Raw genomic sequence first — 15,063 nt, forward strand, 5'->3', positions numbered from 1 at the left:
AGTCCAGCTGTTGTGAAACTGTAACAGCAACATAAGTGATACTTGTTTTACAGTATTGGAGCGCTCTCATAGGGCAACTTTATATGAAGAAGAGCAGAAACAAATGTTCCTCAGATTTCAACCTTTTTCTCTCGATGTGGCTGAAACACAGTCTGGTGAACATCCAGACAATCAGTTAATAGAAGAAGATGAAATGGGTTGAAGATGGACTTCAGGAGATTTCTGGAGTGAAAAGTCCTGAAATCACCAAAGCATTTGCTCATAGCAGGTCATGTGACTGTGGGGGTTCTATGTTTACCTTGTATTATTGTAGGGTCTTTATCTTATAAAATAAAGCGCTTCAAAGCAACTGTTGTTGTGATTTGGCGCTATTTAAATAAAGTTGTATTTAACTGCTTTAAACCTGCATTTCTTCTAATGACCAACAGGTGGAGCCACTCCTGTGGTTTCAGAAAGAAGTCTGCTATAAACGTCACTGTAGCTGCTTTCTTGTGTGACCTCAGTAAAAAGTTTCCTGGTGGTTTGATGGTCTCAGCTGATATTTTCAAGTCCTCCGAAATATCACATAATGTTCATTTTGTACGTTGTGGTTCCCACTAGTGTAACAAGGATCATAAAGTCAGGTGTGTTTTAGGGTGGGCTTAGCTTGTGTGGTTGATAAATGCTGAAAACTGACAAAAGTCTCAGCTTCATGCTTCACACATGCAGAACTATCACTGGGTGATGTCTGGGTGGCTGTGCCCACCTGGTGTATTTGTTTAATATACAGTCTGTGGATAAACTAGTACTAAAAACTGTCTGTGCTGAATTTTTAAGATGTGTAGAAAAGCAGCAGGGACAATGTGCATCACCCTCACAATGTTGTGTAACAGGTGACATTTGTCATGCACATCTGCACGCAGGCTAACTCCATCCATCACCTCTCTCTCTCTCTCTCTTCTTTTCACCGTCACCACTGAAAACAAGAAGAGGCTCAGAGTTGATCCATGATGTAATCCCGCCTCCACCCTCAACCGGTCCGTCCCTCCTACCACACACCTCACCACTCTCTTGCTTTCGTCATACATGTCCTGCTCCACCCTCACATACTTCTCTGCCACTGCAGACTTCCTCACACAGCAACACAGTTCATCTCTTGGCATTCAGTCATATGGTTTGTCTAGATTCACAAAGACACAGTGCAACTCCTTCTCTGTCCTTCTCATCTCCTGTACTACTGACTACTTTCTTCATGTCTCTACCTCATCACTTACTGGTGAGTCTATTATTAGAAAACTTAAGTTAGAGACTTTGTGAGCTCAATCGATTGTATTCCACATGAGTATCCAGCGTTTGGACAGGAAGCAGAGATGCAGTTGTAGATGGCTCTGCAACTTCTCTTTTCCTCTTATTTCACAAAATCTGAAGAAATCCATCAAAATGAGATCTAATCAGATGATGTCTTAGAGCACAGCAAAATCATGTTAATAATTTGGTTCATTTCCTCCACATTACAAAGCTAAGTTAAAGGATAAATGTCCTACAGGCCTTTCTGGATGGCATAGGGACAGTGAATGAGTCCAGGCTAGGCTGGACCTCTGATGGTGTTCTTGGCTTTTAAGGCTCCACCTGAGATTGATTGCACACAGTTTGGCCACCAGCTGTTTTTATGATGTGCTGGAGAGCTCTCCTGTTCAGAGACATGCAACTAATGTACCATGCTGTGATGCAGTATGATGACAGATGCTGTGGTGGACCTCTGAAAACTGACCAGCACACAGACCTGTGGTGATTAGTAGAAACGTAGCTTTTCAATTTTAATTTCATTTATTTATACAGCGCCAATTAACAACAACAGTCCCCTCAAGGTGCTTTATATTGTAAGGTAGACTCTACAATAATAGATACAGAGAAAAAATTAACAAACGTATGACCCCCTATGAGCAAGCACTTTGGCGACAGTGGGAAGGAAAAACCCCCTTTCAAACCTAATCTTAAAAGTAGAGATAGTGTCTGTCTCCTGAATCCAAACTGGAAGCTGGTTCCACAGAAGAGGGGCCTGAAAACTGAAGGCTCTGCCTCCCATTCTACTTTTAAATACTCTAGGAACAACAAGTAGGCCTGCCGTGTGAGAGTGAAGTGCTCTAATAGGGTGATATGGTACTACAAGGTCATTGAGATAAGATGGGGCCTGATTATTTAAGACCTTGTATGTGAGGAGCAGGATTTTGAATTCTGGTTGTAACAGGAAGCCAATGAAGGGAAGCCAAAACAGGAGAAATCTGCTCTCTCTTTCTAGTCCCTGTCAGGACTCTTGCTGCAGCATTTTGGATTAACTGAAGGTTTTTCAGGGAGTTTTTAGGACTTCCTGATGATAATGAATTACACTAGTCCAGCCTGGAAGTAATAAATGTATGAACTAGTTTTTCAGCATCACTCTGAGACAGGATATTTCTAATTTTAGAGATGTTTCAAAAATGGAAGAAAGCAGTCTTACATATTTGTTTAATATGTGCGTTGAAGGACATGTCCTGATCAAAAATGACTTCAAGGTTCTTGGCTTTGCTTTGTGTCATTTAACAAACTCAGCAACATGTTTAAAACTGAGTTTAAAATTCTAAGCGTGTGTAATGGGCAGAAAAAATACATTCTCGTCCACTAGAGGGCAGTACAGCCACGTGCTCTAATTAAATTGGTAGCAAAGTAAAACTTTTTCCAGTAAAACTGAAGAAGACGAAAAAGAAATTACATAATAGTCAGGCTGCGAGAGAGACAGCGCAATGCCTCATAGCAATAGATAAATATTTGAAAAGAAAAAAAGTAGTCAGTCTGACCTGGGTTCTGGAGAAATTCCGGCCCAGATGAAGACCCTAGCACGAGTAGTGGTGAGAAGAAAGCAAAAAAGTTATACTGATGATCAAAATGCTTTTTGTGACATTTTTGTTTGGTGGTGTGCTGTGTGATTTTTCTAATGTGAAATATCTGCTGTGGCTCCAAAAGGTTCGGAAACACTGCTATAAGGTGTTGTATCACATCAAAATGATTATTGCTGTGCTTCTGTTTTACACTGAATGATGGGGAAATATTGTTTGTTTTCTGCAAAATTACAATGAAAATGCACACTATTTAAAATGACTTACAGTGTAATGATTTCCTTGAATTACTTTTGGAGAATTACGTCCTTAGGCATGGGACGTATTATAAACTATTACCAAATCTGTCTAGCCTGTCGGTCAGCATATCACAAATATATACATATTCGTTTTTCAGCATCATTCTGAGACAAGATGTTTCTAATATACAGACATCTAGTGTAATGCAATTGATTGTACACTGCTGTGTAGTCCATTGTTTTTAAATTATGTGTTATCAAAAATGATTTCAGGAAACACTGTTAAATGTGCAGTTTCTATGCCATATGTGAGGACATGATCCAGAGTGTGGGATCATTTCCAGTTTAAGAAAAGCCAATTGAGTCTAATAAAAAGTTAAATGAGGTTTTGAAATTGTCGTTTTCAACATCTACACAGATATTAAAATAACCTGCACTATTTATTTGATCATAACTGAGTGGTAACACGGGTAAAATGCGGAGAAATCAGAGAGTAACTCTGAGTAAGAGCTAGAGGGATGGTAGATTATTACAACAAAAAATGTTTTTTTGAGTTTTTCAGGAAGGGTGGACAAAGGTCAGAGTCAGGCTTTCAAATGAATTAAAACTGTCTGTCTGTCTTTGGTTGATTAATAGGCTAAAATGAAAGATTACTGCCTCTCCTCCTCCTCTGCCTGTGCGTTGAGGACTGACAGTTAGCTGGGATTTTTTGGTGGATTCTGAGCAGACAGTCTATATGTGGATGGGGTGTTGGGGGAATAACAGGAGGTGGGACACTGCAGAGAGGCGTGTAAGATTCCAGCTCTGCTTCCTGGTTGCATCTCTGGATAGTCACGTTTTGGGGTGCTTAATAAAAGCACTCATTTTTCTCAAAATAAGAGCTGCTCCATCTACAGGATGACGTCTCTCCTAATAATAGCAGAGGTTCCCTAGAAAGTTTCACAATTTTCTGTGAAGCCAAAGTCGCTTTCTGGACAGACAGACAGCAATTTATGGAGAATACGCACTCCTTGTCTGACTGTGCGGGGGGCCGGAAAAAAATTACAAGCTCCAGTACTGTTTTATGAAAGATACAAACTGACTCATTAATAAAAACTGATTTTTATTTCCCTTTTTATAACTAGAGAAGGAAAGAAGGACTATCGACTGGCTAGGCAGAGAGGCCAATCTGGAAAGGATGTGCAGCAGATTAGGGTGATGAAGGAAAGAGATGGAAATGTACTGATAGGTGAAGAGGGGTGCTGAGAAGAAGGAAGGAGTACTTTGAGGCTGAAAAAAGAAGAAAATGAGGTAGAGCGAAGTAGAAAGATGAATAACCGTTAGTTATTCAGAAGGTAAAGAGGATCAGTAAGAAGGAAATGCCGGCAGCTGTGAAGAGAATGAAGAGTGGAAAGGAGGTTGGTGCAGATGACATTACTGTGGAGATATGGAGACTGATTAAAGAGAGGGCAGTGGACTTTTTAACCAGATTGTTTAACACAATCTTGGAGATTGAGAGGATTCATGAGAAGCTGCAGTAAGTACAACTTATTAAACTGACCTTTGGCACCTTTGTTTTGTCTGAAAACTCATATGTCTGATATAAAGACACTTAACTGTTTCACACTGTATCAACAATGAAAGGTCTGTGGTGTCAGAATAGAAAGCACATAGGAAGTTGGACAGACCAGAGGTCCCATTTGAGAGAGGCGTAGTGAAAAGGGAAACTGAACAGTTCCCTGTTTTAGTGAAACTCGACTCGTCACAAACTTTCCAAGATGCACAACAGGGTCTGCCCCGCTTCTTCTTCCAACTGTATAAATGTGAAGCAGGTGGACAGCAGTGACACAGCACAGAGAACAAGCCGACAGAGCTCAGCTGAGACTTTAATCCACTGTTGCAACACGAAGCCAACAAACAAACTTCAGGATGGCCGCTCCTCGTCTCGCTCTGTCTGTGGTTGTGCTCATGCTGGCTGTCATCGCTCTGACTGAGGGTAAGGCTCGTTTTAATGATCTGACCTTTACACTGTGTGATGAATAACAATTTGAAATTAATATTAATATTAATATTCAGCGTTTATACGTAACAATAAAAATGTTTTTTTTTATTTTTAATTGAGAAAACCAAAAACAAATCACTCAAATCATTAATTTTATTACAAAGCAACAATAATTCTTGGCTGTTTTATTTACAAACTAATAGACCATTAATAGCAAGCTATTGATTTTATTTTTGATAAACAATGTATGAAACTTTTCTTCAATCTTTTTCATTCATAGGAGTTACTAGAAAGAAATTCTATTTCTGAAGCTAAAGTCATGAACCATTAAAGCTGTAGCATTCAGTAGTTTGTCTAAGATAAAGAGTCCATTCTAATGTGCAATATGAAAATAATTAATGTTAATGCAGCATTAAACTTAATATTAACATATTACTTCATAGATACAGTAAACAGAGGACAGGTCACATGACAAATCTGACCACTTCATAACTCAGGGGAACAAATGAGCAGTTGCACAGTGTCGTCAACTAAACATACAGTATCAGATGTGACCTCACACCAGCCAGCAGGAAACTGAATCGGAACAAAAACCAGGAAGCAGATGATGTGGTGCTGTGTCAGTGGCTCAGTTGTTAACTTGTTCCTGTTTGTTTGCAGGTATGCGCGGTGCTGGCCCAAAAAAGTGCTGCTTCCGCTTCAATGACCAGGAAGTGCCTAAAGGAAGAGTGGTCAGCTACGCCAAGACCAGCCAGCGCTGCTCCAAGCCCGCCATCCTGTAAGTACACAACCTCACAAACACACATCACCACCATCACCAAACCTGCCCCTCCATCCTCTGACTCTCCTCTTTCTGTGAACCTTCAGGCTGAACACAGTGGCAGGCCGACAGCTGTGTGTCAGACCTTCGGCCCCCTGGGTGAAGCAGCTCATCAGCTACCTGGATGCCAAAGCCGTCCCAGGACAGACATCCAACCTGTAACCATGGAAACTACTTTGGAAGAGCCTTCATGGACAAAAGCTGGACAGTTTATATGTTTAAATGCTGGAAGTTTGTATAACCAAACAGCAGCTCTTCTGTCTACATGCTGAATCTGTATCAGATATTCTTATACTTAAAGACATAATTATGAGATTCATTTGCAAATAGGAATAATTTCCTGCAATCCAAACATTTCTTTGTTTGTTTACTCTGTCGTTCTTTTAATACTGATATTTAATATTTTTACATTTCTGACTTTGATTATTTATCTTATTATACTGAATAACGAGTGTTTTTGCTTAATACAACACTGAAAGTCTGACCGTAAGCACTGTGATACTTTGGAGTGTAATCGGAAATGACTTGAGAAGCTGTTCTTTGTGAAAGAGCAGTGCCTCCCACCTCCACATGGTGTCATCAGTAAACAGCAGAGTATAAGCTATGGGCTGCAGCACTGTTCCTGCACTGTGGACAGTTCGCTTGGTTTTGATGTAAAACTTAAGTATTTGTGTTTTTATGATTGTGCTGAAAACTTCACTTTAAAATAAAGGATAAAGGATCAGTGAAACTTTGTCATTGTGTGTCTTCTTACAGAGTGTAACAGCTCGTGTCACATAAACAGACAATGAAACAACTACTGATGTCCTTTGCAGGTGTAGAGTTCAACCTTCACTTTAAAAAAAAACAAACAGGAAATGACACTTAAGCAAATCCTTGCTTGCCTGTGATTCAGAAAATTTTTAAACTCAGTTTTAAACATGTTGCTGTTTGTTAGATTACACAAAGCAAAGCCAAGAACCTTGGCCTCCAGTAACACTGTAGGAACCTTGGAGTCATTTTTGACCAGGACATGTCCTTCAATGCACAAATTAAACAAATATGTAAGACTGCTTTCTTCCATTTTTGAAACATCTCTAAAATTAGAAATATCCTGTCTCAGAGTGATGCTGAAAAACTACTTCATGCATTTATTACTTCCAGGCTGGACTACTGCAATTCATTATCATCAGGAAGTCCTAAAAACTCCCTGAAAAACCTTCAGTTAATCCAAAATGCTGCAGCAAGAGTCCTGACAGGGACTAGAAAGAGAGAGCAGATTTCTCCTGTTTTGGCTTCCCTTCATTGGCTCCCTGTTACAACCAGAATTCAAAATCCTGCTCCTCACTTACAAGGTCTTAAATAATCAGGCCCCATCTTATCTCAATGACCTTGTAGTACCATATCACCCTATTAGAGCACTTCGCTCTCGCACTGCAGGCTTACTTGTTGTTCCTAGAGTATTTAAAAGTAGAATGGGAGGCAGAGCCTTCAGTTTTCAGGCCCCTCTTCTGTGGAACCAGCTTCCAGTTTGGATTCAGGAGACAGACACTATCTCTACTTTTAAGATTAGGCTTAAAACTTTCCTTTTTTCTAAAGCATATAGTCAGGTCTGGACCAGGTGACCCTGAATCTGTCACGGCTGGGGCAGCAGTTGTGTGATGGAGTGAATGAGGACCCATGTTGCAGACAGTGGCGGAGGTGCGAGTGGGTTTATTTACAGTGCACAATAAGAAAGGTGAGGGCAGAACTGAACATAAACCTAAACTGGGGAAAACTCATAATAACAAAACACAAAACCATAACTGACAAAGTCACACGCAGGGAAAGACACAAGGCAGTAGGCAGGGGATGGAGAGCTGGAAATGGAGAGAAGAATGTGGAGCAGAGAGACGCAGAATAACACAGACGAACCGACGAGGAACACAAGCAGGCATACACTATAAATACAAACAAGGTAATCAGGTAATGACACACAGGAGTGGAGCACAGCTGATCCTAATTCACAGGATGACAGGAAGACACAAACTGACACAGTGATAAGAGACCCAGACCTTCAAAGTAAAACAGAAATTCACAAAGACAAACTCAGGGACACGAACAAAGCACAGAAGGGAGAACACTAAAGCACTAAACACAAGAACCAAACCCTAAGCCCAAATACAAAATAAGAATTACCACAAAACATAAGATGATACCAAAAGGAAACACAAAACGCTGGGTCACCAAACCAGGAGCATGACAGAATCCTCCCTTAGTTATGCTGCAACAGGTGTAGGTTGCTGGGAGATTCCCATGATGCACTGAGTATTTCTTCTTCAGTCACCTTGCTCAGTCATTATGTGTTAACAGACCTCTCTGCATTGAATCATACTTGTTATTAACCTCTGTCTCTCTTCCACAGCATGTCTTTTATCCTGTCTTCCTTCTCTCACCCCAACCGGTCGCAGCAGATGGCCCCGCCCCTCCCTGAGCCTGGTTCTGCCGGAGGTTTCTTCCTGTTAAAAGGGAGTTTTTCCTTCCCACTGTCGCCAAAGTGCTTGCTCATAGGGGTCATACGTTTGTTAATTTTTTCTCTGTATCTATTATTGTAGAGTCTGCCTTACAATATAAAGCACCTTGAGGGGACTGTTGTTGTTAATTGGCGCTGTATAAATAAATGAAATTGAAATTGAAAAGCTACGTTTCTACTAATCACCACAGGTCTGTGTGCTGGTCAGTTTTCAGAGGTCCACCACAGCATCTGTCATCATACTGCATCACAGCATGGTACATTAGTTGCATGTCTCTGAACAGGAGAGCTCTCCAGCACATCATAAAAACAGCTGGTGGCCAAACTGTGTGCAATCAATCTCAGGTGGAGCCTTAAAAGCCAAGAACACCATCAGAGGTCCAGCCTAGCCTGGACTCATTCACTGTCCCTATGCCATCCAGAAAGGCCTGTAGGACATTTATCCTTTAACTTACCTTTGTAATGTGGAGGAAATGAACCAAATTATTAACATGATTTTGCTGTGCTCTAAGACATCATCTGATTAGATCTCATTTTGATGGATTGGTGATAAGTGTTCCAAGCAGGTCCTTGGACGACTCAAGCAGGTGGTTTTAGCCACAAAAAGCTTTTACGCTGCCGATAATAGCAAAATGGTTAATGCTGCATGTCTTCATCATGAATAATCCTGTTAAAAATCTCTTTTCCAGCATCCTTTTAAAACTTTTGGGACATTTCTTCAGATTTTGTGAAATAAGAGGAAGGTTAAAACTGGGTCTATAATTAGGTGGACTGAGAGCAGACACAGACTTTATGGGGATGGGTTGGTTTTTTTTTTTTTTTTTTTTTGTGTTCCGTTTGGATCTTTAGCCATCAGAATTGTTGTCTTAAGGCCAAGAAAGATGCCAAGCGGATTTATTTTACCAAGTGGATCATCATGGCCTTGCCATATTGGTCCATTTGATTGAGCTTTATTATAATTATGAATTTATTTTATTTTCAGTTCCTACAAACGGGACAGACATGACTGGGGGATAGGACAGGGAGAAAGAATGAAAGAAAGAGAGGGAGAGAAAGAAAACCAAAGGGGAGAAGAGACGGCGAGAAGGGGGGGAAGAAAGAAAAAAAAAAAAACAAAACACCTGGGTCACCTGTATGGAGAAAAAAAACAGAAGAGAAAGCAAACAACAAAGAGCAACATAATAAAAAAAACGGCACCATCACAATAAACTAGCTAGCAGTAAATATCAGTAGATACTAAGTAATAAACGATATTGTGCAGCACGCAAGATAGACAGCGCACAATGTGCTTTGAGGCAGCAGCCAAGAAAGCTGTAGTCCGCGTCTGTGAATACCCGTGTGTACACCTGTGTGGATCAGCATGCTTGCATTCCAAAGGTTTCTCCATGTAACGATCTGCTAGGGAGTGTGGGGAGCCACAGCCCCGTCCTCCAGGGTATGAAGCAGGTATGGAGGAGATCAAAACTCCAGACATCCAGAGGCCCCCAGAACACAAGAGACCAAGGAAGACCAACAAAGGGGCAGCCGCGCCACTGTCCCAGTAAGAGCTGAGGAGAGTCCCAGATGAGGGCTCACTCAGCAGCCGCGGAGCAGAAGCCAGGGGGAGTTGCAGTGACGCGCCCGTGAGCTCCGCCGGCAGCCAGCCGTGCCTGAGTGACCGAGCCCCAGGCCGAGAGGCCGGGGGCACCCCACCTCTGAAGTGGCCCGAGCGAGCCCCAGGCTCCAGGCCCCGATAAGCGGCCGCCAAGGAGTGAGCCGGTGTGTACCTGGACGCCCATCCCCGGACACAAAGAACCACCAACGCACCGATGTCTGAGGGAGTCCGCCACTGGCAGGGGAAGTGGTGGTGGGTGGAGATAGGCCTCCAAACCTTGGAGGGCCTGAGATGTCCCCAGAGAGGTGGCGTCTGATACCCAACCTGACATATAGACACAGACATACAGGCACACACAGATACAAACATCCATTCCCACCCTCATGCTCTCATATGCACTCACTCCACACTCAACCAACGTGGAGACAGATATAAAGAGACGTTGTACACACGATCACACTCCCCAAGCGTACTCTACAAACCGGGTCTAGGTACCCTTGCCCCTGGAGGGGGGAACTGCACCCAGACCCAGGTGGTGTTACCCTTTTCCCTGCGGTGGGGAGAAGCAGACCGCCCCGACTCCGCAGCAGCAGGGAGGCCCCACACTCCAGACCGCAGTCGGACGGCCAACTCCTCCTAGCCCCCCCGCTCCAGCAGGCCGCAGAGAACGGGGGTGAGAGAAGACTCCAAACCTCCCTCCACCCGCTCATTGTAATGTTGATGCATGTGTGTTCTAAGGTGCATTTAAAACCCAGGAGGGCATGGAGCTACCTGCCAGAGAGCAGCAGGTAAGCACATAGTCCCTCCTGCTAGCCCTCAATGTCTACGTGTATTCAAAATTGAGAGGTGGGCAACGATGCCAGGGGTGAGGTGTACACCCTGATGGTAATTTGGACTCCGTGTATCGTGCCCACCCCCAAGATCCTATAGGTATGTGTAATGAGAGTGTGAGTAATGTGAATGTCTAAGTTGTGGGATAAAATTGAGGCAGAGGCAGCCAGAAGGGGACAGAGGGGGGGGGGGGGGGGGGGGTAGCCTCCTCTGCACCCTGGTGACATACCCCTACTCCAAGGCCCTGCATGTGTGGGTGGTTGTGGTGGAGCGGGAGGGTTGTTGGAGGATGACAGAAGGAGAGAAGTTGCAGAGCCATCTACAACTGCATCTCTGCTTCCTGTCCACACGCTGGATACTCATGTGGAATACAATCGATTGAGCTCACAAAGTCTCTAACTTAAGGTTTCTAATAATAGACTCACCAGTAAGTGATGAGGTAGAGACATGAAGAAAGTAGTCAGTAGTACAGGAGATGAGAAGGACAGAGAAGGAGTTGCACTGTGTCTTTGTGAATCTAGACAAACCATATGACTGAATGCCAAGAGATGAACTGTGGTGCTGTGTGAGGAAGTCTGCAGTGGCAGAGAAGTATGTGAGGGTGGAGCAGGACATGTATGACGAAAGCAAGAGAGTGGTGAGGTGTGTGGTAGGAGGGACGGACCGGTTGAGGGTGGAGGCGGGATTACATCATGGATCAACTCTGAGCCTCTTCTTGTTTTCAGTGGTGACGGTGAAAAGAAGAGAGAGAGAGAGAGAGGTGATGGATGGAGTTAGCCTGCGTGCAGATGTGCATGACAAATGTCACCTGTTACACAACATTGTGAGGGTGATGCACATTGTCCCTGCTGCTTTTCTGTACATGTTAAAAATTCAGCACAGACAGTTTTTAGTACTAGTTTATCCACAGACTGTATATTAAACAAATACACCAGGTGGGCACAGCCACCCAGACATCACCCAGTGATAGTTCTGCATGTGTGAAGCATGAAGCTGAGACTTTTGTCAGTTTTCAGCATTTATCAACCACACAAGCTAAGCCCACCCTAAAACACACCTGACTTTATGATCCTTGTTACACTAGTGGGAACCACAACGTACAAAATGAACATTATGTGATATTTCGGAGGACTTGAAAATATCAGCTGAGACCATCAAACCACCAGGAAACTTTTTACTGAGGTCACACAAGAAAGCAGCTACAGTGACGTTTATAGCAGACTTCTTTCTGAAACCACAGGAGTGGCTCCACCTGTTGGTCATTAGAAGAAATGCAGGTTTAAAGCAGTTAAATACAACTTTATTTAAATAGCGCCAAATCACAACAACAGTTGTTTCGAAGCGCTTTATTTTATAAGATAAAGACCCTACAATAATACAAGGTAAACACAGAAACCCCCACAGTCACATGACCTGCTATGAGCAAATGAGTGATTTCAGGACTTTTCACTCCTGAAATCTCCTGAAGTCCATCTTCAACCCATTTCATCTTCTTCTATTAACTGATTGTCTGGATGTTCACCAGACTGTGTTTCAGCCACATCGAGAGAAAAAGGTTGAAATCTGAGGAACATTTGTTTCTGCTCTTCTTCATATAAAGTTGCCCTATGAGAGCGCTCCAATACTGTAAAACAAGTATCACTTATGTTGCTGTTACAGTTTCACAACAGCTGGACTCAGACACGGGAATCGACTCAGAATAAAAGTTTACCCTAAGAAAGCTCGAAATGTGCAGAGTGGCTGAAAGGTGGGACTGCTCTTAGCATAAAGAGGACGCAGCAGGCAGCTAAGTCCATATTAATCCATATATATAGGGGAAACTCCACGGGGTTGAACAAATACATGTCTGAATACTGATATGTGTCCTTTTTATAAACATTGAACTGTTTCACACTGCATCAGCAATGAAAGGTCTGCAGTGTCAGTGTGATAGAGAGGCATACTAAAAAGAGAAATTAAACAGTTCCTCATTTTAGTGAAACTCGACTCGTCACAAACTTTCCAAGATGCACAACAGGGTCTGCCCCGCTTCTTCTTCCAACTGTATAAATGTGAAGCAGGTGGACAGCAGTGACACAGCACAGAGAACAAGCCGACAGAGCTCAGCTGAGACTTTAATCCACTGTTGCAACACGAAGCCAACAAACAAACTTCAGGATGGCCGCTCCTCGTCTCGCTCTGTCTGTGGTTGTGCTCATGCTGGCTGTCATCGCTCTGACTGAGGGTAAGGCTCGTTTTAATGATCTGACCTTTACACTGTGTGATGAATAACAATTTGAAATTAATATTAATATGATATTCAGCGTTTATACGTAACAATAAAAAATGTTTTTTTAATTTTTAATTGAGAAAACCAAAAACAAATCACTCAAATCATTAATTTTATTACAAAGCAACAATAATTCTTGGCTGTTTTATTTACAAACTAATAGACCATTAATAGCAAGCTATTGATTTTATTTTTGATAAACAATGTATGAAACTTTTCTTCAATCTTTTTCATTCATAGGAGTTACTAGAAAGAAATTCTATTTCTGAAGCTAAAGTCATGAACCATTAAAGCTGTAGCATTCAGTAGTTTGTCTAAGATAAAGAGTCCATTCTAATGTGCAATATGAAAATAATTAATGTTAATGCAGCATTAAACTTAATATTAACATATTACTTCATAGATACAGTAAACAGAGGACAGGTCACATGACAAATCTGACCACTTCATAACTCAGGGGAACAAATGAGCAGTTGCACAGTGTCATCAACTAAACATACAGTATCAGATGTGACCTCACACCAGCCAGCAGGAAACTGAATCGGAACAAAAACCAGGAAGCAGATGATGTGGTGCTGTGTCAGTGGCTCAGTTGTTAACTTGTTCCTGTTTGTTTGCAGGTATGCGCGGTACTGGCCCAAAAAAGTGCTGCTTCCGCTTCAATGACCAGGAAGTGCCTAAAGGAAGAGTGGTCAGCTACGCCAAGACCAGCCAGCGCTGCTCCAAGTCCGCCATCCTGTAAGTACACAACCTCACAAACACACATCACCACCATCACCAAACCTGCCCCTCCATCCTCTGACTCTCCTCTTTCTGTGAACCTTCAGGCTGAACACAGTGGCAGGCCGACAGCTGTGTGTCAGACCTTCAGCCCCCTGGGTGAAGCAGCTCATCAGCTACCTGGATGCCAAAGCCGTCCCAGGACAGACATCCAACCTGTAACCATGGAAACTACTTTGGAAGAGCCTTCATGGACAAAAGCTGGACAGTTTATATGTTTAAATGCTGGAAGTTTGTATAACCAAACAGCAGCTCTTCTGTCTACATGCTGAATCTGTATCAGATATTCTTATACTTAAAGACATAATTATGAGATTCATTTGCAAATAGGAATAATTTCCTGCAATCCAAACATTTCTTTGTTTGTTTATTCTGTCGTTCTTTTAATACTGATATTTAATATTTTTACATTTCTGACTTTGATTATTTATCTTATTATACTGAATAACGAGTGTTTTTGCTTAATACAACACTGAAAGTCTGACCGTAAGCACTGTGATACTTTGGAGTGTAATCTGAAATGACTTGAGAAGCTGTTCTTTGTGAAAGAGCAGTGCCTCCCACCTCCACATGGTGTCATCAGTAAACAGCAGAGTATAAGCTATGGGCTGCAGCACTGTTCCTGCACTGTGGACAGTTCGCTTGGTTTTGATGTAAAACTTAAGTATTTGTGTTTTTATGATTGTGCTGAAAACTTCACTTTAAAATAAAGGATAAAGGATCAGTGAAACTTTGTCATTGTGAGTCTTCTTCCAGAGTGTAACAGCTCGTGTCACATAAACAGACAATGAAACAACTACTGATGTCCTTTGCAGGTGTAGAGTTCAACCTTCACTTGTTCAAAATAAAGAGAAATAACATTTAACCAAATCCTTGTTTGCTTGTGATTCCGATGCCCTTTTTCAATTCTCAATTACACAAGTCCGTTCTCGCGTTCTTGCTAAGTCCGGACTTTATGATAACGTGAGTACGGACTGGAGATTTGTACCATTGGAACACCAGCGTACTTGATGATGTCACATTTCCGGAATTTTTACTGCCTTCCCCTCTTAATTTAACTGTGATTAATATGTTATGAAGCTTAACTTTAATCTCAGCTAAACCGATTTCCTCAGGAACAAATACAATACTGAAATAAACCAAACATTAACATTTTAAGTTATATAAGACACTTATATATTATGTTTAACCGGAGTAGCGAAAGAC

At 42.1% G+C, this 15,063-nt stretch overlaps 2 protein-coding genes across 2 annotated transcripts; both read left to right on the forward strand.

Moving 5' to 3' along the window:
* The first annotated feature begins 4,893 nt into the window (after window positions 1-4,893).
* On the forward strand, window positions 4,894-6,622 carry LOC146706602 (monocyte chemotactic protein 1B-like). Its single transcript, XM_085464809.1, has 3 exons — window positions 4,894-5,066; window positions 5,733-5,850; window positions 5,940-6,622. Exons 1-3 carry the CDS (start codon window positions 5,000-5,002, stop codon window positions 6,052-6,054), a joined length of 300 nt encoding a protein of 99 aa, XP_085320935.1. The 5' UTR covers window positions 4,894-4,999; the 3' UTR covers window positions 6,055-6,622.
* Window positions 6,623-12,854: 6,232 nt separating this feature from the next.
* Window positions 12,855-14,587, forward strand: LOC146706603 (monocyte chemotactic protein 1B-like). Its single transcript, XM_085464810.1, has 3 exons — window positions 12,855-13,032; window positions 13,698-13,815; window positions 13,905-14,587. The coding sequence occupies exons 1-3, from the start codon at window positions 12,966-12,968 to the stop codon at window positions 14,017-14,019; spliced, it is 300 nt and encodes a 99-aa protein (XP_085320936.1). The 5' UTR covers window positions 12,855-12,965; the 3' UTR covers window positions 14,020-14,587.
* Window positions 14,588-15,063: the final 476 nt, after the last annotated feature.

This window comes from Copadichromis virginalis, linkage group LG7 (assembly GCF_057382275.1).
Source record: "Copadichromis virginalis isolate Kocher_CV1m ecotype Utaka linkage group LG7, C_Virginalis_male_GT1.1, whole genome shotgun sequence".
Classification (NCBI taxonomy): Eukaryota; Metazoa; Chordata; class Actinopteri; order Cichliformes; family Cichlidae; genus Copadichromis; species Copadichromis virginalis.